The 25,709-nt window shown below is 38.5% G+C and overlaps 1 protein-coding gene across 4 annotated transcripts in view; it reads left to right on the top strand.

Moving 5' to 3' along the window:
* The window catches only part of SLC12A6 (solute carrier family 12 member 6), a 103,157-nt gene that overhangs the window by 7,198 nt on the left and 70,250 nt on the right, over positions 1 to 25,709 (top strand). For 2 of the 4 annotated variants that reach the window (XM_079768276.1, XM_079768277.1), the window contains exon 1: positions 12,357 to 12,816. The exons of the other annotated variants lie outside the window; for them this stretch is intronic. In XM_079768276.1, coding sequence (XP_079624402.1) covers positions 12,693 to 12,816 — 124 coding nt within the window. In that variant the 5' untranslated portion in view covers positions 12,357 to 12,692. Of the gene's footprint in view, positions 1 to 12,356; positions 12,817 to 25,709 lie in introns of those variants that run through there. 4 annotated transcript variants of the gene reach the window in all.

Consider the following 25,709-nt stretch of genomic DNA (forward strand, 5'->3'; position numbering starts at 1 on the left):
CCTCACTAATTCGTCCCATCAAGGATTTCATTATTTTCCTCTCAGTGGCATGTTCTTAATTCCAGATTCTCATAAGCTTTGCTTTGATATTACCTACTGGAATAGAAAAGAAAGAAGATACGCTTGGGGACCTGGGGACCTCATAAAAGTCATACTTTCCCATTTTAAATAAGGCTGTTAGAAAAAGGGGAATGTTTCTCATACTGACTTTTAAGGCAATTTGTAATGACCTATGAGTATGACATGCTGTAAACTTTTGGATAGTGGACTCTGTTTGCCTAATAAATACTTGTGGACTAGCAAGACCCTTGTGCAAATTCTAAAAAGGCACCCCTTCCAAACTTCATTGGAGAAGGGCAAATTGGATTTCAGCCCACAGCCTCCAGCCCCCTTTCCTTTTGGCCTGACACAATCTGCACAGCTACACGTGGTGGCCTTGTTGACTCAGAATAATGTAAATTATATGTGTTTTAAGTTCTTGGTGATGTGTTTCTTAACAGTAGTTATGAAAGTTTGGAGAACTATATTGTAGGAATTATGAAATTATTTTATTTTTTGAATGGGTAAAACAAATGCAATATTTTAATGAAGTGTTATAAGTAAATGGAAAAACAAGGTATTTCCATTAAAACCCTAGGATTAGTGCTTTGCTCTATTTTTTAGAATCCCAGCAATTAAATATGAAGATATGAACACAGAACTTTAGAACATACAATACATACACACACAGCACTTTGCTTTAACTGTGGAAGTTCAGTTGTTGATTAATAAGGGAAATATTACAATACTTGCTCAGTTCTACAATGTTCATTTGTCATATTTTAAACACTTCTCATATTTAGATACATTTTACTTTTGAAGGATTTTAAACCACCATTAAATCATTGGAGGAATTTAGAGTTAACAAAATTTCATAATCAAGTCAATATTGTATGTAAGTTAATCTGAGAGACTATGCAAAACCTTTGGCTGTCTTAATTGAAAGAATGTAAGGGCTGAAGCTTTTTATTTTATTTTTTCCTTCTAAAATTGATTTTTTTTTTTTTTGCAGTTGAGAAGTACAGATATGGAAAACAAAAGCCTGTGTTAAGTTATAAGGAAATGACAAGTATGTTTATGTCTTAAGTCTAACTTTGGGTTGTTGTTTTTTCTTTTTAAAATTTTCTGTTATTTTAGCTCAGAGCTGGGTTTCAGTCTCCGGTTTCCTTGCTAAATTAATCAGTGTCAACTTCTGCTTTGCATTTTTATTACTGCATTGCTAAGCCTTATTACATTTTTCATGGCCTTGAGAAATTTGTGCAAGATACTCACTTGATAGCATTCATCTGTTTACAGTTGGAACCATTTGGTAGGTAGCTTTAATTTTTAGGAAAGTGGCACCTGAATTTCCTTCATTTTACCAGCTGAGTCTGCTTTTTCTTTGGGGTAAGGCTATTCATTTTTTATATTGCTAGTTTTAAAAAAGAAAACACTAATAGTTAAACATTCTTATATATACATGTACATTTTCATTTTGCAGATCTATGAGAAATTGAATTCAACTGAAATTTTTCTTTATCTTTATTCTATGTTGAGAGTATTAGCCCCTAGCTTTTAAAAAAATATCTAGAAATGATACTTCTTTTCAAAGTTGGTTAATCTACATCCTAAAATGCATGTAAAAATTATGTTTTGTTGATTTATTTTTTTCTCATTTAGCAGTGTGTTAGTTACAAAAATAATTTAATAATTAGCAGGAAATAGAAAGTGCTCTTTCCTATCAGATGAAGTTAATTCTTTACTTTCCTAAAAATCATCAGTTTTGATTTTTTTTCATTGAAAAAAAAAAAGTAAATTTTCTTCTGAGGTAAGATGGGATTTCTTATCCAGGAGAAAACTGAAGCTGATATGGTTAAATAAGGAAAATGTGTGTGATTCTGATACCATTGTTCTTGTCATTACACTTTCTCTACTATATTAACAATGGTTGGCTCTGTTGAAATATTAATTAAGCTTCGGTTGTATATTACAGAAGAGGAAGCATAAAAGAAATGCAATTTTTGTTTTGTGTACATTTTTGCAATTACTTTGGCATTGGGGGCATTAAAGGAAATAGTGGGGGGGGGGGCAGTAAATAAAATGGCGTTTCCCAAATAAAGTTCTATGTTCCTAAAAGAAAATCTATTCAAACAATGTGTATTTTACTGTTTGTGTGTTTTTTTTTAACACAAATGATGTGCAAATACCAGGGCAGTGTAGTAGTGCTGAATTACCTGAACAGTTATTGATTTAGTTACTTGCATTAGTCCATCTGTCCTAAAGTTAATGAATATTTGTATTTTGACCCAAGTACAAATCTATTTTAAAATGTTTTGTTGCAGGGGAGGGAGGAAGTAATAACTTATAAAGACACTTTTTCTATGAGATGAAAATTAACCAGGACATTTTGTTTTGAATTGCGTTTTCACTTCCTCTTTTGAAAATATGCCCTAAGTTTCGACAATATGTTGCTTAATATCTGTTTTTATTTTCTATACACTGTTTATAGTATTGACTAGAAGCTCATCTAGCAAGTATTTCACAATAAAAGAATGAAATGTCACATCAGAAATGAAATAACTGCCAGTGCTCTCTCTTTGGTTGGTGTTTCTTGGGTTCCATCATACCTGGACTATAATGACATTAGACTAATGAAAGAGATGGGCAGCCTTATATAGGAACTAACAATATTGTAAAAAAAATAAAATAAAATAAAAAGTAACAGTGGAAACTGAGAGCCCAGAGTACTCATATACTTTTGATAATGCCTTTTTCGTATTTGGGTCAGCAGCCAAAATGACTGACTTAGCTATCAAATTAAAGTAGCTATTCATCAACTATCCTACTGCATTCTTTTCTCTAGTAAAGACTCACAAGTTTAGGTCCCTGAAGAAGTAACTGGGTAAGGTGATAGTATGTTGTGCTCTGAAGGGTCTTTCTATGCTTATAATGTATTTGTATGTATAGTCCTGGTTTTATATTGCCTTTTAGTCTATTCCTTAATTGGATAACAAGATCTCGAGTTCCTTGTTGTCCTTTGGATTCCTCTTTCCTGGCACATAGTGGACACTCAAATATATTGAAGAATGCATGATTTCTTCAGCCTCAGCAAAGCTATTTTCCTGAAGTTTAGTTTGGAGAACTCTTTGTCTTCCTTCTCTACAATATTATGAATCCATCAGAAAATAATGTGTTTTTTTCTATGAACAGTATTATCTTGCAGTTGTTGGCCCCCAAATGCATTATACAATATTCATCATTGGTGTCATTTTATAAAAATCAGTTTTCATAGGCAGTCTTATGTAATTTTGAGATGTAGAGTGTTTATTTTTTTAAAAGGAAAATGTACTTCTTTTTTAAATGTGTTTTTTATTGGCTTTCTCTAAAGTCAATAGAAGGGAGAGGGAGAGAGAGAGAGAAGCATCAATGATGAGAATCACTGATCAGCTGCCTCTTGCACGCCCCCTACTGGGGATCGAGCCTGCAACCCCAGGCATGTGCCCTGATTGACCAGGAATTGAACTGTGACCTCCTGGTTCATGGGTCAACGCTCAACCACTGAGCCACATCGGTGGGGCAAGATGTAGAAGTTTTAAGTTCTTGCTATCAATGGTAGTTGATCCTCACCAAAATAATTATTTAATTCTTTCTATAATTGTCTACATAGTAAGGTAAATTTTAGAATTTGTGACCATTTTGATACTTTAAACTAATATTTACTGTTGCAGTATCTGTGGGAGAAGGTTTTGCTGAATTTTCAAAAAAGTAAATAAGGAAAACGTATTAACGTATTCTAAAGAATGAGAGCCAGTATACTTTTCAGGCTCCAATTATAGCTCTAAATTTAAATAATGAACTTCTCATTCTCTTTTCACTAAAATGTTTACAAGATTCTGTAACAGAGGGCTATTGAGAGTGTAGTATGCAGACAGTGCTGGCCCGTGAGCTGTTTATTACCTGTCTGTAAGGCATGAGCTCAGAAATGGAGAGTTTGTAAGGAACTTGTATAGTAGTTTGAAAGAATAATTTTATGTCTTTTGAACTTAATAAAAATTGAAACTTATGTTTTGTGTATTTTTATTTCATTTTCTAGTAATTTACACTTTATTTTTTAACAAAATTTTTAGCCCACAATGAAAATATTTCTTTACCAGAGATAATCTGCAAAACACTGTTCTCAAGAAATGGTTCATAGCCTTTCATATGTTTGCCTAACCCGAATGATACCACATTCAAGGGGATGTGAGGTAGTGTTTGCCTACCAATGGCCCTTTGAAGCATGAGTTATCTGAATGTGGTAGGGCAGTGACGTAGTCTTTCATGCAAGTCTGATATTTTTCTTAAGAATCTTTGCTCTAGCACATATTATCTCTTTCCTCTCTCCATATAACTTCATATTTGAAGTTAGATATTTTAAAGAAATTCAGATCTTTTACCTCTCAAACACATTTCTCTCAACAGGACGAATTATTAGATTGACTAGTGTCCTGGTGCATGGATTCATGCACATTGAAAGGAAATTAATTAGAAGAAATATTTTAATATCGCTATTCGTCCTTTCTTTATAATAGAAGTGTCAACCAAATTCACAATCTACAATGACAGATTGAAACACACATGTGCAATTGGCACCAGCGAGAGCTTTCTATGTATTGCTCATGCACGAGTCAACTTAGCCTTTTATAGATATAGAATAAACTTGCTTAATTAGACCTGCTTTCTGATTTAGCTAAACTTTTTCCAGCCCAGTGAAGCACCCCAACTTCTCTTTCAGGTAGTTGTCAGCAACACAGCAGTAAATATCATCATGAAGCAGGTTATTACTGTAGATCACACAGGGAGAACAAAGAGTAAAATATTTAACTGCAGCAGTGTTGGACTATATTCTGCGCAGTAAGAAAACATGAAGTCATTTTCAAATTCCACCATTTCTTACTTCTTTCAGTCAGGTCAAGTTTCTAAACTTTCTAAATCTCTATTTTCTGGCAAATGAAAAGAAAATAGGATTCTACCAAGTCTCCTATCTACCTACTGCAGGACTTCTGTGAGGATCAAATGAGATGAGTCACGTGAAAATGCTTCACAAACATTTGGTTAATCTGTGAAATGTTTGCACCTGGCTATAAAGCAAGTTGGGTTCCTGGGCTGAAGAAACTCCAAGGAGGCTAGTTGCTAGAGAGGAAGCCAGGCATTGCTGTGTGACATCATTACCCGGCACCCACAGCAACTGTTTTCCGGCTGGGCTGGGCTGGGCTGGGCTGTGGGCCGCATTTTGCGCCATGGGGTCTGATTTGATGGGATGTCATTCCGGGGTGGTGGCGGGGCCTGTGTCCCACTTGAGAGAAGCTGAGTTTTGGTTTGTCAGCGCCAGGTCTGTGGTGCTGTTTATTTTTAAATGGCCAGTATGAGTAATGACAGCTCCTGCATTGAGGGTCGGCCCCCTGGTGGTCAGTGCATGTCATAGATACTGGCCGGGCGGACACTTAGCCTTTTACACATATAGATGGTCAGTACGCGTCATAGCTGCCCGTGGGACAGACACTTAACCTTTTATATATATAGACTAGAGGCCTGGTGCACAAAATTCGTGCACGGGTACGGTTCCTAGGCCTGGCCTGCGATCAGGGCCATCTTCCCCAGCTGCCCACAGCTGGCCCCGCCCCCCTACCCCCAGTTCCCCATTCGCCCTCAGGTGATTGGTGCCTGATGGCCAGGGGAAGGGACAAAGAGGTGGTCAGTGTGCCTCATAGTGACTGGTCCAGCAGTCGTTCCGGTCGTTCTGCTGTTAGGGTCAATTTGCATATTACCCTTTTATTATATAGGATAGAGGCCTGGTGCACGGGTGGGGGCCAGCTGGCCTGCCCTGAAGGGGGCCCTGGATCAGGGTTGGGGGTCCTGGCTGGGGGGTGGGGCCGGCCTGGGCTTGGGGCCGCTGAGGGTTTGCAGGTGGCCACACCCCCAGCTTTGTCAGGAAGATGTCCGGTCTAATTAGCATATTACTCTTTTATTAGTATAGATTGTTATAAAGATTTATAGAATAAAGAGTATGAAAAATTTACAAACGAGGATAAAACATTAACCTTTGTGGCTTAGAGTTCTTCATAAATTTACCTTGAGCCAGAACATTATTTTGTGTAGTGAAAGGATTTTTTAAAATATATTAACCACCAGTATGTGCAAAGCCTTGTACTAGCTGCTGATGGGGAATAAGAATAGGGCACAAGTTGTGCTGTTAAAGGTTTAATTAAAATCTCATTTGTAAGATAAGTAAAAAAAAAAAAAGTGTAATATAGTTAGTTTCTACTTGTATTTATTTAGTTGTTAGCTAGTGGTTGCAACAATTCCATAAGAATACCACCCTACCCCTGGCCAGTTTGGATAGAGCGTCAGCCTGCGGACTGAAGGGTCCCGGGTTCGATTCCGGCCAAGGGCACATGTCTGGGTTGCAGGCTTGATCCCCAGTGTGGGGCGTGCAGGGGCAGCTGATCAGTGGTTCTCTCTCATCATTGATGTTTCTATCTCTCTCTTCCTCTCTCTTCCTCTCTGAAATCAATAAAAACATATTAAAAAAAAAAAAAGAATACCACCCTAAATATTTTGAAATAATATTAGAAGCAACTGCTTGGAAATAAATTCCACTTTCTTTACTACTTCTTATAAAAACATCATTTCTAATAAACCAAATACTGTAAGCACAAAACTATTAATATTAACTGGTTGCAATTTTAAAGGGTAAGTGTAGCTAGAGGTCAATAGTGGATAAAGCTCTCAGAATGGTGTCTTCAAACTATAGGAGCTTAGGAGAGATTCATAAGATTTGAATTTGTTTCTATATCAAATCCATTATTCTTTGCTCAGCACTCCCATTAAACTTGTGTGTGTGTGTGCATGTACACACGCACACTTAAGGTATTTGCATAAGACTGTCATATGAGGTGTGTGAGAGATGGAGAAAGAAGTCTGTGAAAAGGTGTGGACAGATAAGATAAATTAAATCTACATTGTGTGTGCTCATGAAATCTAGTCTGTTCTATTTTATTTTATTTATTTTTTTTATACAACAGGATTGGTCTATACATCCTTTTCTTTTTAATATATTTTATTGATTTTTTACAGAGAGGAAGAGAGAGGGATAGAGAGTTAGAAACATCGATGAGAGAGAAACATTGATCAGCTGCCTCCTGCATACCCCCTACTGGGGATGTGCCCGCAACCAAGGTACATGCCCTTGACCGGAATCGAACCTGGGACCCTTGAGTCCGCAGGCCGACGCTCTATCCACTGAGCCAAACCGGTTTCGGCTAGTCTGTTCTATTTTATATGTCTCCAGCTTTTTACTAGCATGCTGGTACCTTTGATCAAACTTTAATTGCATTTTTTATTTTAAAAAAATGTAACTGAACATGTTACTAAAAATCTCAACATCATATCTACAAGATGTTCTCAAGAATGAACAGAATGACATTTGGTAAAATTCCTGCATTCAAAATATATGTGGCTTTTTAATTCTAGGGATTTGGGTTACTGCTCACTTATTATAGTTTTCTTGCACCACAGATCTATTTTTAGCATGAATTACTAGATTCTTTTTTAGAATCATTTCAGCAATGAGATTGCGTGGTTGTAGATTATTTGTATATCTTTTGTACAATACATTTCCCAGAGGAAATACATGATTTGCTCTAAAATTTATTGACTTTTCATAATATAGTATAATAATGTATTATAATCTGATAGAAAATCCTTATTTGAAAATAAATTTCCATTGACTTTCCATTAATTGTTTTGATCTTTTCACTAAATCTAACTTGTCTTTGTTTATTTAATAGATGGGTTGAATAAAACAAAAGTGCTGGTTATCATAAGTTGTTAGCTGTGATTAAAAATAAGTAGTGTAGCATAGTAAATTGTACTGAAAATATTACCCAAATAGACCCATTCTGCTAAAAAAAAAAATGAGCTTTTATTTTTTAAAGCAGACATAGTCACAAAAAAGTGTTTTACTGAAAATAATTAGTTAAATAAGTATAATGTGTATAATATTTGGCCTAATGTGTAATGGAGTAATCCTATCCTATATTATAAAAGCCTAATATGCTAAGTATCCAGTCATCCGTTCAACCAATCAAAGTATAATATGCTAATGATATGCTAAGGCCACTCAACCACTTGCTATGACGTGCACTGACCACCAGGGGGAAGACACGCTGACCGGTAGGTTAGTTTGCTGCTGGGTCCGGCTGATTGGGACTGAGCAAGACAGGCCAGACATGCCCTGGAGCTCTCCCAGGGTCCCTCCCCAGCTGGCCAACCTCCTGTGTCCCTCCCTGGCCCCAATTGTGCACCAGTGGGGTCCCTCGGCCTGGCCTGTGCCCTCTCACAATCCGGGACCACTTGGGGGATGTTGGAGAGCCTGTTTTGGCCCGATCCCATAGGCTAGGCCGAGGGACCCCACTGGTTCACAAATTAGTGCACTGGGCCTCTAGTCCTATATAATAAAAGGCTAATATGCAAATAGACCGAAGGGTGGAACAACCAAACAACTAGTTGCTATGACATGTGCTGACCACCAGGGTGTGCACGTGGAACATAGCGGGCATTGGGCGCAGCGGGATGGTAGAGCAGGTGAGTGGGCGTGCCAGACCAAGGCAGGGTGCTGGTTGCTGTCATTGGGGCGAGCCTCTGGTGGTTACTGAAAATTCTTTGCTCCCATGCACCACGGTCCCACCCGGTGCTCACACCTGCTACTGGCGCTGGCCCCGCTCACACCTGCAGCCATCAGCAGAGCCGCTGCTCGCACCCACTGGCTCAAAGGATGGGCTGAGACCCACCCCGGTGCCCACTGCAGCCTCCCGGCCCACCGGCCCCTATGTTATTATAAAGGCCTTTTACCCTAGCCTGGCTTATATCATACTACTTTAAAAAAATACCATACATTTTTTTAAAGTAAATATTACAAACCTGTTTGATGACTCTAATTTCTAACAACATTCAATACTCTAAAATCAGAGTACTGTAAAAGCATTTATGTAACTGCCTAAACCTTACATGAAATAGAATTTGAGCCATAAGTGATGTGCTTTTATATTTAGATGCTAAGATTTTTTAGATTTTAGTTGACAGATACTTGGGTTGTTTCCTGTTGGGCCATTATGAATAAAACTGCTGTAAACATATTTGTTCAAAAATTTTTAAATGAACATATGCTTTTATTTCTCTTGGGTAAATAAATACCTAGAAGAGAAATTGCTGGGTCATAGGGTACATGTATGTCTAAATTTATTGAAAACTGCCAGACCTTTTTCCAAAGTGGTTGTACCATTTTACATTGCCACCAACACTTGCTCTACATCCTTGCAGCAGTTTCAATTGTGATTTTAATGTGCATCTCCCTAATGGCCAATAATGTTGGGCACTTCTTCAAGTGTTTATTAGCCATTTGTGTAACTTCTTTTATGACTTGAATGTTTAAATACTTTACCCATTTTGTGTTGAGTTGTTTTATTACTGAGTTGTAAGGCATTTCTGTATGTTCTAGATACAAGTCCTTTGTATATTTCCTCCCAGTCTGTGACTTATCTATTCATTTACATAATTGTGTCAGTTCATTGTATCTTTTTCAACATTTTATTATGAAAGCTTTCAAATATACAGAAAGTTTAAAGACTTTCATAGTAAACTAGAAGCCCAGTGCACGAAATTCGTGCACTCGGGGTGGGGGGGATCCCTCACCCCGGCCTTTGCCCTCTCACAGTCTGGGAGCTCTTGGGGGACATCCTTAGTGCTGCTGCGGAGGCGGGAGAGGCTCCCGCCACCACTGCTGTGCTCGCCAGCCGTGAGCCTGGCTTCTGGCTGAACAGCGCTCCCCCTGTGGGAGTGCACTGACCACCATGGGGCAGCTCCTGCATAATCCTATATAATAAAAGGCTAATATGCAAATCGACCAAACAGCGGAACAACTGGTTGCTATGACACACACTGACCACCAGGGGGCAGCTCCTGCATTGAGTGTCTGTCCCCTGGTGATCAGTGTGTGTCATAGCAACCAGTTGTTCCACTATTCGGTTAATTTGCATATTAGCCTTTTATTATATAGGATAACCCCACATCCACCACTCAGCATCTTTCATTAACATTTTATACTTGTCCTATCACATGCCTTTCCATCTTCTTATTTGTGCAATCAAGGTAAATTGCAGGCATCAATTAACTTTTCCCAAATACTTCAAAATGCATATTTGTTTACAGATCTTTTTCTTTTAAGGCAAACTTTATACAGTGAAATACGCACATTTTAAGTGAACATTGGCTGAGTTTTGACAAATTTATACACCTGTGGAACTCTAAACTCTATCAAAATGTATAATATTATCATCACTTGGAAAGTTCTCTCAGGCCCCATCCCAGTTAATCACCTTCATCTCGCCATAGGCAACCATTATCCTGGTGTTTTTTTTGTACCATAGATTAATTTTGCCTGTTCTAAAACCTCATCAGTGGACTCTAATATTATGTTCTCTCTTGTTTAAGCCTTCTTTCACATAGAATAATGTTTTTCAGTTTCATCCATATTGTTGCTGATTTGTTCCTTTTTAGAGCTGAATAGTAATTCTTTGTATGAATATATCATAGTTACTTGACCCATTCTCCTGTGGAGTACACCTGGTTGTTTCCAGGTTTTGGCTATTAGTAATAAACTGCTATGGACATCCTTGTACAAGTCCTTTTATAGGAATATGTTTTCATTTTTGGGGTGAATACCTAGAAGTGAAATTGATGGGTTATAGGGGAAAGTTCCAGACCCTTTCCAAAGTAGGTGAACCAGTAACCATGTGTGAAAATTTCTTTTGTTCACATTCTCGCCAAATTTGGTATTGTCAGTCTTATCAATGTTAACCATTGTGGTGGTGGAGGTATAGTGATATCTCATTGTGGTAGTTTAATGTACCTAAAACAGCTATTTCTTACATCCCACCCTCTCTATCTAACCACTCCTCAGACATAGCACTTTACCACTTTCTTACCCACAGTTTTTCTGTACTATAACTTTGTCTTCAATTTCTTTATGTCCCTGCACTTTTACTTATAGCCCACTGTAAGAGAGAACTATTTCAAAATTGCTGACAACTATGGTACCAAAGCATCAAGTTAATAAACAAATTACTCCTGTCATAGATTAACAGGAATTTGTTACCTTCCTACTAGTTTAGTTTAGGGAACTTTTTAGAGGGGAGAGAAGACAGGATAAAATTGTACAAGGTTTAGATGCACAATCTGTACACAGATTTATAAACACAAGTCATTTTTTTCTGTCCATCAACTATGGAAGATTAGCCATAACTCAACTCTTTTTAAAAACATATATGTTTTATTGATTTTAGAGAGTTAGGGAGAGGGAGAAAGAAATAGAAACATCAATGATGAGAGAGAGTCATTGATCAGCTGCCTCCTGCATACCCCCAAGGAGATGGAGCCCACTACCTAGGCATGTGCTCTTATTGGAATCAAACTGTTACCTCCTGGTTCATAGGTTGACGCTCAACCTCAGCCACACCAACCAGACTAATTCAACTGTTTATAAGATAAATATGAAAGGCAAGATCCTACTGGAAATATCCAGTGGCACTGAAATATTCAAGAATGTGGAATCCAGAATATAATATTGAAAAGTCTTTGATAATTTGGTAGTGTTTTAGGTTCCTTTGAATCAATTAGTAGAATAGCTACCTGAGTTGTAAGTATGGAAAAATCACCAAAATCACCCAGGGTATACTATACTACCACACCTGACTTAGTTTCTTTCAATGATAAAAGTAGTTACAAAAACTCAACAGGTCAAACTTTTCTCTTTCCCATATACTGTACGGAAGTAATTCTCAACCTTGGCTGCACCTGAGAACCACGGGGAGTCTGTTGCCCAGGCTCTACTTGAGAGCAATTAAATCAGAATATCTAGGATGAGACCCAGGCATCAGTGTTTTTTCTTTAAGTCTTCCCAGGTGATTCCAGTGTGCAGCCAAGATTACTAACCAGTGCTACACAAGAATTCATCAAATGAAATTTAGGTAATATATGATTTTGTGTGTCTCCCCCCCCCCCCCCCCCCCCCCATGAAACATCTTCTATGCTGCCTACCTACAAAGGTATTAGAAGTTTTTAAGCTGGGCTTCACCACTTACAAGCTCTGTGACTTTGGGCAAGTTCTTTAGCCTGATGATTAAATGAGATCATAATGAAAACTTCCTAGTGCAATGAAGAGCTTAGAGTAGGTCTTTAACAACTATTGATTCCCTTCACTTTTAGAAGTGGTGCATATTTGAATGAATGTGGGTGAGCACACAGGAGGCTGCAGTGCATGAATTCTGCCCACTCTCCAGCTTTTGGCAGCTCTCGGAAAGGAAAGCTGCCTAAATAGTTCTTGGGATTCTTGAGTTTAATAACCATAAGCAAAGGGTGGAGTGCTAAGTGAAAGATAAATGCTGTGGAAGGCGTGTCTTCCAGTGTTCCACTCCCTCGAAGGTTGTTGATCACGTGAGGTGAAAGTACTTCCCTGTTCCCAGCGTCAGTCTCCCTTAGGCAGTGTCTGAGTCTGAAAGGGACACAGCTAGGAAGGGGTGGGCGGAGTAGACTGGAAGGAAGTTTAAATACAGAAAAAGCACAGGATTTCAATAACAATGCCACACTTTACCGTGACTAAGGTAGAGGACACTGAGGAGGAGGCAGCAGCTTCAGTCCCCCCAGAGGGGGAGACCAGCTTAGCAGAAATAAAAGCCCGGACTCAGCATTCAGATGAACCAGGTAAGTAAGTACTCAACTTGGGAGCTTTGGGAACTTTCAGGGTTTTTCGTGAGAGAAACGGTAACAAATATTCCAAAGACCTCCTGCAGATGGAGGAAAAATATTGTGGTTAAAGTGTTTTTCAATCAACTGTTTCACTCCCTTGTATATCTGATAACCTCTTTTCTCACATTCTGGTTTGTTTTCCCCCACAATGAGTTCTGTGTTCATTACCTACAGGTGAAATTGAATCGGTGGCAATGTATGAAAGGAGTTTTCAAGCAAAAAGAAAGGCACAATAAAAGTCAATTTATGAGCAATTTAGAATTCACCTTTTTCTCAGACAGTTTAAATTATATCTGGAAAAGTACATAAAGAGGGAGCATGGTTGGGTAGTTTTGTACAATGGACTTTGCACTTGTGACTTCTCAAGTTATTTAGCATTTTGCCTCAATTTACCAGTTAAACAGTAACTTAATAGTGAATGGCCTAAGAATTCTTTGATGAAAGAACAAAAGAACATTATGGTGACTAGCATAGTATTGGGTTTAATAAATTTGATGAATGTGATTATCCCTGTTATTTTCTTTTAACAGTAACAGTTACACTTCCTGAGGGAATTGTGGTTTTGAATTTTTCAACGTGCAATTAAAAGCTTGGTTAATATTATAGTATTAAATATAGTTGTAGTTTGAAGCCCTATTTTTTAAGTCTGTAAATCTTATAAATTGTCAAAAACTTCTCTAGTGTGTTAAGGAAGGCTAAGGAAATAATTTCTCAAAATTCCTTTTGATTTTAACTTTTCTCTACAGCAGCAACACATCATAATTCCTTGCTATAAACAGCTGTTGACTCTCCTGTCTTTTCAAGCCTTCATGAATTTTTAAGAATCTTTAAAGATAAGGACTATCAAAAACAAATTTCCTTTTATTTTTTTCTGTCTAGTGAGAGAATTTACTAGGGAAGATAAGAAAGAAAGTTTTATGGAAACGCTTTGTCTGCCTGGTTATTTTCATTTTGCTGAATTGTCAGGGTGATAAGTTGAAAGTTTAACCTACTTTGAACTTGAATTTGATTTCCCACAACTTTAACCCAAATAAGAAGTTAGGTTCTCCTTCAGAATTGTGTGTTTGAAGCTACACTTTCTTAGTTGTTTATGCTTGCTGTCCTTAAATTTTAATCTTTTTAGGCTTTTGTCTTTGCTATTCATTAATTTCACAAAATGCAGACAAGTGAAGTCTATCTGTATCTTATTTCACCTCTCATTGTTTTTTGGCTTCTCTTCACCACCTCTGTTTTACTCTTTCATCTTTACTGGTGCCAAAGTGTTTGAGGAAACTTGCTGTATTCATATTAGAACAGTGTTGAAGTCATTTAATCTATTGTCAGTCACCTAGAAAAGCCATAAACATTTTTTTAATAGCAACCAACCCTTTAATAAGTGACATTGCTAGGCTTAATTTATTTTCTTCCATGGTAATTGTTTTGGACGAGGAAGAGGTGACAGGTATAATCTAACTTGAATTTAATAGGTTTTTTTTTATTGGCGTTTTCCATGACAGCCCAGAAAGTGTCCACTTGAATGAACTATTGTTTGGTAAGTGAACAACTGATGGGAATACATTACCTAAATTGTATTTATCTTTATTACTAAATTAAATTAGTAATTTAATTATTAAATTATTATTAATAATTTATTATTAAATTAGAGGGGAAGAAGGGGAAATATATATGGGAATAACCTAAAAGTTTTGTTGTTTTTTACTTAGGACAGTGGTTCCAATTCCTCATGTTGTGGTGACCCCCAACCATAAAATTATTTTTGTTGCTACTTCATAACTATAATTTTGCTACTGTTATGAATCGTAATGTAAATATCTGTGTTTTCCGATGGTCTTAGGCTCTACAGCAGCAGTTCTCTACAGCAGGGTTGCCTAAGACCATCGGAAAACACAGATATTTACATTACGATTCATAACAGTAGCAAAATTACAGTTATGAAGTAAAAACGAAAATAATTTTATGGTTGGGGGTCACCACAACATGAGGAACTGTATGAAAGCGTCGAGGCATTAGAAAGGTTGAGAACCACTGACTTAGGAGTAGGATATTCTCTTATTAAATAAATAAATAAATATATATATATATTTTTTAATTGATTTCAGAGAGGAAGGAAGAGGGAGAGAGATAGAAATATCAATGATGAGTTTGATCGACTGCTTCCTGCACACCACTACTCCAGAAACACCATCTATCCTCAAGAATATCCCACTATTGAACCCACAACCCTTCAGTGTGCAGGTCAACGCTCTATCCACTGAGCCAAGCCGGCTAGGGCAGGAGTAGGATGTTCTTGAGGATAGATGGTGTTTCTGGAGTAGTTGCCTGAAATACAATTTGTTCGTCTGAGTTAAAATATCCTAAATTGATTGTGGCTTTTGCAAGCACTTCTAATATGAGCTATTTATGTAACCAATTGTTTTGTTTTTCATTGAGTGTTTTTCTTTTTCTAAAAAATATATTTTTATTGATTTCAGAGAAGAAAGAGAGAGAGAAACATCAGTGATCAGCCTGGCCCATGTGGCTCAATGGTTGAGTGGTCGCCCAGGAACTAAGAGGTCACCGGTTCAATTCTGGGTCAGGGAATGTGCCCAGTTTGCAGGCTCGATCCCCAGAGGGTGCATGCATGAGGCAGCTGAGATCCCCAGTGGGGGTGCATGCAGGAGGCAATTGAACCACGACCTCCTGGCTCAACTACTGAGTCACGCTGGGTGGACAAGTGTTTTTTGCTATGTATAATGAAAAATATGGAGAGAAAAAATATATAGTGTCATATAAATTGAACATATTTAAAAACCAGATCATTCTTTAAATAAAGTTTAAAATGTTTTTTAAAAGATGACATTTACTTGAACTAGACAGGTAATTTGAGATAAAAAATAAATATAACTAATTTTAGCACTGGCCGGTTTGGCTCAGTGGATAGAGCATTGGCCTGTGGACTGAAGGGTCCTGGGTTTGAGTCCAGTTAAAGGCACATGCCGGGGTTGCGGGCTCGATCCCCAGTGGGAGGGTGTGCAGAAGGCAGCTGATCAATGATTCTCTCTCATCATTGATTTTTCTATCTCTCCCTTCCTCTCTGAAATCAATTTTAAAATAATAAAAAGAAAAAAGAAAATTATTTATGAAAATAACATACTTAGAGAAACAATTTTAAAAAGAAATATATTAATCCCTGCCATTCTAGTTGCCAGAATGCTAATCTGTTAGAACCCTGCTTAAGTTTGGTTTTGAAGGGAAAGGCAGAGACTCAAACATTTATGACTGTTTTTCTTCTCCCCAGTCCAGTTTCTGTGCCCCATCCTATGTTTTCTCCGCAACTTGTCTACAGAAATAGCACATATCACCTATTTACTTCTCTCTTCCCACAATAGACTGACTATAGATTCCTTGAGGGTAGAGACTTGGTGGGATCATTTTTGTATCTCCAGGTGAATTGGACATAACAGGCAGTTTGCTCACCAAACACATTTAGTGCAAATATCATGCTAGGTGTTGTACTTTTTTCCTAAGGCTACAAATGCATAGGAAGTGTAAGTTCTGCACTAAAGGCAGCAGAATGGCTTTAGAGCCAGAGATCTGGCTTTGAATTCCAGTCCTACTAATTATTACTAATTAGGAGTAGTGATAATTTGTATTATTATATGAATGACTTTGGGCAGTTTATTTAACTTCTCCAAGGCTTACTTTACTCATTGATAAAACAAAAGGAATAACAGTACGTATTTCACAGGGTGGTTAAGAATTACGTGGGAAAATGAATATAAAGCACTGAACGTACGTGACACACAGCACTCAAAAATAAGAGCAACCTTTGCCCTGGCTCAGTTGGTTAGGTGTCTTCCCCTGCACCAAAGGGTTGTCAGTTGGATTCCTGGTCCCGGTACACGTCCAGGTTTCAGGCTTGATCCCCAGTGGGTGGCGTGCAGGAGACAGCCTATATGTTATTCTGTCACATCAACGTTTCTCTTTCTCCTCTTCCTTCCTCTCTCTAAAAAATCAATAAAATCTTGGAGGGGGACGGAAATAAGAGCAACCTCTTACTTATTAGTACATTGTAGTTAGTGGTTTAATTAGAACAAAAAGAAACTGCTTTGGATAACAGATGGTGAAGAGAATAATGATATGTGGAGAGGACCCTGGACAGGTATCTCAGAGGATGGGACACAACTGATTCTTGAAGGGAGGTCTAGAGAAGGAGATTACAACAATAGGAGCACTTAAGAAGGTATGACAGGAAGGTGGAAAGCATGTAGGAAACAAAAGTTTAAGGTAGTTAACACACTGAGCATGGGTAAAGATAGCTAAGAGAAGTGTTACCAACTTCATCCTCTCCCTACTCTGTGAGAATACTAGGTGTTATTGCCATTTTAGAGATAAACTGAGGCTATTGACAGTCATTTGTCACGGGCTACATGATGAGGAGTGGCAGAGCCAGCAGTCAGACTTCTAAGTTGTTTTTTCAACACCACTAAGGAGCACGTCTGCTGTATGTTCCAGTAGCTAAGTTTCCATCTGTTGCACCTTCAAGGAATTTTAATAGCAATTTTAAATGAATTTAATCAAAAGCTTTTCAACATCTACTGAGATTCTCAGTTTTCTTTCTTTTATCTATTAACATTGAATTACATTAATAGGGTTCCTGATGTTGAACCACTTTTATATCCCTAAAATTGAATTTACTTTGTCATAATGCATTATAATTTTTAATTTTTTCTTTTTAAAAAATTTTTATTGAATTTATTGGGGTGACATTGGTTCATAATATTATATAGGTTTCAGGTGCACAATTCTATAATACATCATCTGTATATTGTATTGTGTGTCGGCCACCCCAAGTCAAGCCTCCTTTCATCACCATTTTTTCCTCCCCCCTGCTCCCTCCCCTCCACTCTTATCTGTCTGTCCCCACCCCTTTTTCCCTCTAGTAATCACCATACTGTTTGTCTGTGAGGGTTTTTTGTTGTTCTTTTTTTGTGCTTAATCTTAACCTTCACCTTTTCACCCATCCCTCACCCTCCTTCCCCTCTGACAGCTGTCAGTCTGTTCTCTATATCTATGAGTCTGTTTCTATTTTGTTTGTCAGTTTATTTTGTTCATTAGATTCCACATATAAGTGAAATCAGATAGTACTTGACTTTCTCTGACTGGCTTATTTCACTCAAACTTCTAAGTTTTATGTGCTTCTCATCACATCATGATGCCAAGTCCTAGCTTTTTAAGAATAACAGAAAGTGTTCTGGCCAGGTAGCTCAGTTGGTTGGAGTGTTGTCTCATGCACCAACAAGATTGCGGGTCCAATTACTGGTCAGGACACATATCTACGTTGTGGGTTCAATTCTCAGTCAGGGCGCTTATGGGAGGCAACCAATCAATGTTTCTCTCTCCCTGCCTCTCTCTAAAAGCAATTTTAAAAAACATATCCTCAGGTAAGGATTAAAAGCAAAAAAAGAATAACAAAGTTATTTAGTATGTTAATGTGCATGGGCCACAGGACTTTGATGTGAGCATTATCAAATCTGTGATTTTTTAAAATAGGAACAATACAACAGAGTCTTACTGTTTATTGCTTTTACTGAACCAGGCATAAATGTTACACGCATTCATTTATTTAAATGTTTATTGAATTTAAGTACTTCTGTGAAATAATTGTTCGAAATCTCCCTCACTCTTCAGATCTATGATTTAGGCAGATTTTTGACTGTAGGACTTGCCTTCACTTGACACAGATATCAGATTGGAATAGTTCCACTTACTTTGAAATAGGATTCTAAAGAAATTTTCTGAAATTGACCTATAATGGAAAAAAAAAGGAACCTGTATTGGTATTGAACGGCATCTCCAAACATTAACTCTCAAGTAATCCAAATAGTATTAGAGAGATTTTGTATTAAATGCTAGACTGTTAACTAAACATTAGTTTGCTTCTTACTCATGAAAGCGTATGTTCTAGAGAAGGTGATAAGACTACTGTCTTTTTTTTTTAAATTCTTTATTGTTTAAAGTATTACATAAGTCTCCTTTTACCCCATTGACCTCTCCCTGGCCGCCCCCACCGCCCAGCACATGCCCTCACCCCCCCTACTGTCTGTGTCCATTGGTTATGCTCATATGCGTGTATACAAGTCCTTTGGTTGATCTCTTAACCCCGCACCCCACCCCTCCCGCCTTCTCTCATAGGTTGGACAGTCTGTTCGATGCTTCTATGACTCTGGTTCTGTTTTTTGTTCATCAGTTTATGTTGTTCATTATATTCTACAAATGAGTGAGATCATGTGATATTTATCAAGACTACTATCTTTTATTGACTAACATTAAAGTAGATTGAAATAGATAACCACAGAACTTCTTTGTATTGATTTAAAAAAATCTTTTCTAGCCGAAACCGATTTGGCTCAATGGATAGAACGTCGGCCTATGGACTGAAGGGTCCCAGGTTCGATTCCGGTCAAGGGCATGTACCTTGGTTGTGGGCACATCCCCAGTAGGGGGTGTGCAAGAGGCAGCTGATCTATGTTTCTCTCTCATCGATGTTTCTAACTCTCTATCCCTCTCTCTTCCTCTCTGTAAAAAATCAATAAAATATATATTAAAAAAATAAAAAAGTCTTTTCTAGTATGGCTGGTGTGGCTCAGTAATTGAGTGTTGACCTACGAACCAGGAGGTCACAGTTGGATTCCAGGTCAGGGCATATACCCGGATTGTGAGCTAGATCCCCAGTGTGAGCATGTAGGAGACAGCCAATCAATGATTCTCTCTCATCACTGATGTTTCTCTCTCCCTTCCTCTCTGAAATCAATAAAAAATATCTATATATATAATTTTCTTTTTTTTTATTGTTTAAAATATTACATATAGTAGTACATATATCTCGGGGTTTTTTTCCCCATTGACCTTCCCCCAGCCTCCCCTACCCCCTTCGCATGCCCTCATCCCCCCCCGCCCCCGCCCCCAGTGTCTTGTGTCCATTTTTGTGCTTATATGCATGCATACAAGTCCTTCGGTTGATCTCTTTCCCCTCCTCCCCAACACTCCCCAGCCTTCCCGCTGTAATTTGACAGTCTGTTCGGTGCTTTACTGCCTCTGTATCTACCTTTTTGTTCATCAGGTTATAATGTTCTTTATTTTCCATAAATGAGTGAGATCATGTGGTATTTTTCTTTCATTGCCTGGCTTATTTCACTTATCATAATGCTCTCCTGGTCCATCCATGCTGCTGCAAATGGTAAGAATTACTTCTTTTTTATAGCAGCGTAGTATTCCATTGTGTAGATGTACCATAGTTTTCTAATCCACTCACCTGCTGATGGGCATTTAGGCTGTTTCCAAATCTTAGCTATTGTAAATTGTGCTGCTATGAACATAGGGGTGCATATATCCTTTCTGATTGGTGTTTCTAGTTTCTTGGGATATATTCCTAGAAGTGGGATCACTGGGTCAAATGGGAGTTCCATTTTTAACTTTTTGAGGAAACTCCACACTGTTCTCCACAGTGGCTGCACCAGTCTGCATTCCCACCAGCAGTGCAGGAGGGTTCCCTTTTCTCCGCATCCTCGCCAGCACTTGTCATTTGTTGATTTGTTGATGATAGCCATTCTGACAGGTGTGAGATGGTACCTCATTGTCGTTTTGATTTGCATCTCTTAGATAATTAGTGACTTTGAGCATGTTTTCATATGTCTCTTGGCCATCCTTCTGTCTTCTTTGAGTGTTGACCTATGAACCAGGAGGTCACAGTTCGATTCCAGGTCAGGGCATATGCCCGGGTTGTGAGCTAGATCCCCAGTGTGAGCATATAGGAGACAGCCAATCAATGATTCTCTCTCATCACTGATGTTTCTATCTCTCTCTCCCTTCCTCTCTGAAATCAATATAAAAATATATTTTTAAAAAATTTGTAATGAAGATTTAAAAGCTTTTTATTTTTTTGGTCCTTTTAACTATTCACCTGGGTTTTTACCAACCAAACTAACAGAAATTTGAATCTGCATGTTTTAAAATCTCAGAATCAGAATTAATCTTTAAAGTTGTCTTGATGAGGCCCTGGCCCGTGTGGCTCAATGGATAGGGCATCAGCCTGTGCACCGAAGGGTCAAGGGTTTGATTCCCTGCTCAGTTGGGTGCCTGCATGAGACAACCAATCTGTGTCTCTCTCACATCAATGTCTCTCTCTCTTCCTCTCCTTTTCCTTTTTCCTCCCCTTCCCTTCTACACACTCTCTAAAAATCAATGGAAAAATTTCCTTGAGTGAGGATTACCAAAAAAAATGTTGGCTGGATGAGGAATGTTTTCCTGCCCCCGCCCCCCTCAATATTCTATCATTGTCTGAAAGCCTAACATCACTGGGAAATATTTTCATTTCTTTTTTCCTCGTATCAAAGACGTTAATACTAGAATACAAATTTGAGTATGATTCCTTTCAGTTCTTTACATCTTAAAAACTTTGTTTAGTTTGTTAACCCTTTGTCATATTATGTTCTGACAATCTTAAACGCTTTCATTCCCTATTTCAATACTTTCATCACCAGGTTTTTAGAATCTCTTGATCCCCAACATTTCCTTGCTTAGTGTACCAACCCTCTGTGTTCTATCTGCTACTTTTTCCCACAGGAGATATGCCAGATTGGAACTGATTTTTTCCTGTAAATATAAAATTTCTCCAAAATGTATATACATGCATATTGCCTAACATTTTTTATCCTATACTCAAAGAAACATCTAGTTTAGGATTATAAACACACTAGTGGCCTGGTGCACAAAATTTGTGCACATTAAAAGGGAATTAGAGGAAATATTTTAATATTGCTATTTGCCCTTTCTCTATAATAGAAGTATCAGAGGTGAAAGAAAATTAGTAAAATGTATATGAAAATCTCCCTCCTGTCAGAGTCTGAGGCGCACCACGGGACCTAGAGTCAAGTCCCCACCCACCACCCGCATGCACTTCAAAAATGCAGGAGACCCAGACCCGGCTGCCCCACCCCTGTCAAGCCCCGCCGGGGGTGGGGGTGGGGGTGGGCCGCAGCCTGAGGTCCCCTGGCCCGGCACTGGGGTGGGGGCAGGGGGACATGGCCTGAGGTTCCCCATCAAGCCCTGCCAGGTCGGGGAGTGCAGCATGAGGTCCCCCATCAAGCCCTGCTGGGCGAGGGGTGCGGCCTGAGGTTCCCTGTCAAGCCCTGTGGGGCGGGGGTGGGGGGTGGGGGGGGAGGGGGGGCGCAGCCTGAGGTCCCTCGCTTCAGCCAGACACCATGCAGCCTCAGGTCCCTGCTGTTCGGTCGTGTCCCAGCTAATTTGCATATTTCTCTATTATATAGATAAATATTGTGTAATTTCAGCATATTGTACATTCAGAAAGTTTTCAAATTTTAGACTGAATTTAGACAAATGGCATAGATTACAAAATTGAATATAAGCTGATAATCTTTAAAGAATTTAGTATTGCCGGAACCGGTTTGGCTCAGTGGATAGAGCGTCAGCGGACTGAAGGGTCCCGGGTTCGATTCCGGTCAAGGGCATGTACCTTGGTTGCGGGCACATCCCCAGTGGGGGGTGTGCAGGAGGCAGCTGATCGATGTTTCTCTCTCATCGATGTTTCTAGCTCTCTATCCCTCTCTCTTCCTCTCTGTAAAAAATCAATAAAATATATTTTAAAAAAAAAAGAATTTAGTATTTTTTTCATTTTGCCAAGTTGAAAGAGGAAACAATCTTACTAAAACTGTCATCAACATTATAGTAATAATTGTCAAGTACCCACTATATGTCAGGCATTTTACCAATGTTGGTTTATTTATTTATTTTTTAATTTTTATTGATTTCAGAGAGGAAGGGAGAGGGAGAGAGAGATAGACACATCAGTGATGAGAGAGAATCATTGATCAGCTGCCTCTTGCTTGCCCCACACTGGGGATTGAGCCCGCAACCCAGGCATGTGCCCTTGACCAGAATCAAACCTGGAACCCGTCAGTCTTCAGGCCGTCGCTCTATCCATTGAGCCAAACCAGCTGGGGCCCAGTGTTGGTTTATTTAATCCTCACAACAACCTGGACAGGTAACCATTATCACCATTTTATTTATTTATTTTTTTAAATACAATTTTATTCATTTCAGAGAGGAAGGAAAGAGAGAAACATCAATGATGAGAGATAACAATTGATCGGCTGCCTCCTGCACACCCCTTCACTGGGGATCGAGCCTGCAACCCGGGCATGTGCCCTGACCGGGAATCAAACTATGACCTCCTGGTTCATAGATCAACAGTCAATCACTGAGCCACACCGGCTGGGCCATTTTCACCATTTTAGAAATGAGGAAAGTGAAGTGCCCCAAAATTAGGTTAAGTGGTAGCTGTGGAATTTGAACTAAGTTCTCTGTGACTTGAAAGCCTTTTTTCTTTTCATCGCCCCACACTGTCCATTTACTTACTTACTTATTTATTTATTTATTTTTCTGAACTAGGCTGTTCTATTTTCTCAGTAGTTACTGATTCTTTTTAGGTTCTATTTTCTTTGTGGATTTCTCAAAATTAATTGAAAGTTACTTGCTGTTTCTACCTTTTCATGTGTTGGATTGCTTTTATACTTGGTGTAAACTATTTCCAAATGTAGATATTGAATTTTAATATAACAAAAATAAATATACATCTGAAAGTATGAAAAAATAGTTTATTTTAGTGCACTAGAAAAAATTGCTAATATTTCAAGTACCATTCTTAGAGTGAAGCTAGGTAATAACACAAGTCTATTTAGAGAAAAATACTAATATAAGTAGAACATAGACATGCTATAAAGATTGAATACGGTGCATAAATAACATAAATTATTTTGATCAATTCCAAATACTTATATAGTGAATTAGGCCTCATTTTCTTTCCTGTGTGTTCTTCTCACTATAACATATAATGGTTTTGTGACGAGATTTCAGTGGTTGTATTAGAAATGGTGAACCTATAGTAAGAGTACTTTTCAAAAGCTGTCTTAATCTTTCCCCCACCACATTGCTTTTGATCATATATTTTTCTTCATTTGAACTCTCTTCTCTTCTGCTTTCTTTTTGTCTATCATAAAAAGTTACACAAACCCACATCACCTTAAGACCAGGTTCATACTCATTTCCTCCAAGATGACTTGCCTGATTCTCTACCCCACCTTTGATTATTCCATCAATCAGTAAGTATCCATCAGAATTCAAACATACTTTGCAGTATCCCCTGAATTTGCAATGGCTTTGTAATTATATTTGTATCTGAGGTGAGCGATAGTGCTTTAATAGTATTTTTAAAATTACATATGTGTGTGTGCGTATTTAATATTTTTATCCTCACCTGAGGATATGTTTACTGATTTGAGAGAGAGAGGGAAAAAAAACAGAGAAACATCAATCAGTTGCCTCCCATACATGCCCCAATGGGATCAAACCCCAACCTAGGTATGTACTCTGACTGGGAATCAAACCCGAAACCTTATGGTATATGGTATGATGCTCCAAACAATTGAGCCACTTCAGCCAGGGCTATATATATATATTTTTTTATTATGGAAAATTTCAAACACAAAAGTTCAGTGACTTTCTGTTGGTATTCTTTATTTTTAATTGTTCTCTATATTTAGGGATATCAGCCTTTTGTGATGTAAGTTGCAAATATTTTTCCAAGTCAGTATTTCTTTTTAAGTGTTATTGGGGTATAATTTGCATAAAACAAACCACACATTTATTTATTTAATATATATTTTATTGATTTTTACAGAGAGGAAGCGAGAGGGATAGAGAGTTAGAAACATCGATGAGAGAGAAACATCAATCAGCTGCCTCCTGCACACCTCCCACTGGGGATGTGCCCGCAACCAAGGTACATGCCCTTGACCGGAATCGAACCCGGGACCTTTCAGTCTGCAGGCCGACGCTCTATCCACTGAGCCAAACTGGTTAGGGCTAAACCACACATATTTAATGTGCACAGTTTGATGAGTTCTGAAATGTGCACACTCCTCTGAAACAATGATCAGAATCAAGATGATAAACATTTCTATCATCTCCAGATGTTTCCTTGTGCCTGTTATGAACACTCACCTAATTCCCTGGTCCCCAAGCAATCACTAATCTGCTTTCTGTCACTATACATTAGTTTGTATTCCCCAGAATTTTATGTGAGTGAAATCATACTCTCTTTTGTCTGTCTGCTTTTATACAGCATAATTATTTTGACATTTATCCATCTAGTCTATATCCTTTAAATTCTACTTACATTAAGGTCTTTATTATTTCTCAGAATTTAATATTTAGGGCAGTAGTTGATAATGTTACAAACCACAGATATTTGTACCTCACAGAGGCTTTTAAAAATTTTTTGCCAAGATTTGAATGTTTTTTGGATTAGTCTGTAAACAGGACTTACTTTTCAGAGGGGGTTCTGGGAAGGAAGGTGAAATCTCACTATTTCTCTGTTCCTGACTCCAGCCTCTGTCTGCCTCTCTTGAGCCAAATGACCCCTTGATCCAATGAATAGTTAAGTACAAGGGAAACCTGGGCATGTGGGCGCCCTGTTGGGGAGCTGGCCCAGGTCATATTCCTCAGAGAGAACAAGTTGGACAAGAGAAGAGGCTGGGCAAGAGCCTGGGGATGAGGATAAGAGTGGCAGGTATAGGAAAGAGCTTGGCTTGGTAGAAAGCCATGGACTTCTGGGGGGAAGGAGAAAGGGAAAAAGCAAGGGAACTCACTATCCCTGAGGCTAGGAGATGTAAGGAGACCTGAGGCTTCCTCCTGGGTCTCGGCAGGGCTGGCAGCTTGCCTGCTGCACTGCCCGCCTAGGGGGTAAACACTGCGTGCCTTTCTCTTCCTTGGAGACTGTTCCCACTGTG

This window comes from Cnephaeus nilssonii, assembly GCF_951640355.1.
Source record: "Cnephaeus nilssonii genome assembly, chromosome: 4".
Classification (NCBI taxonomy): Eukaryota; Metazoa; Chordata; class Mammalia; order Chiroptera; family Vespertilionidae; genus Cnephaeus; species Cnephaeus nilssonii.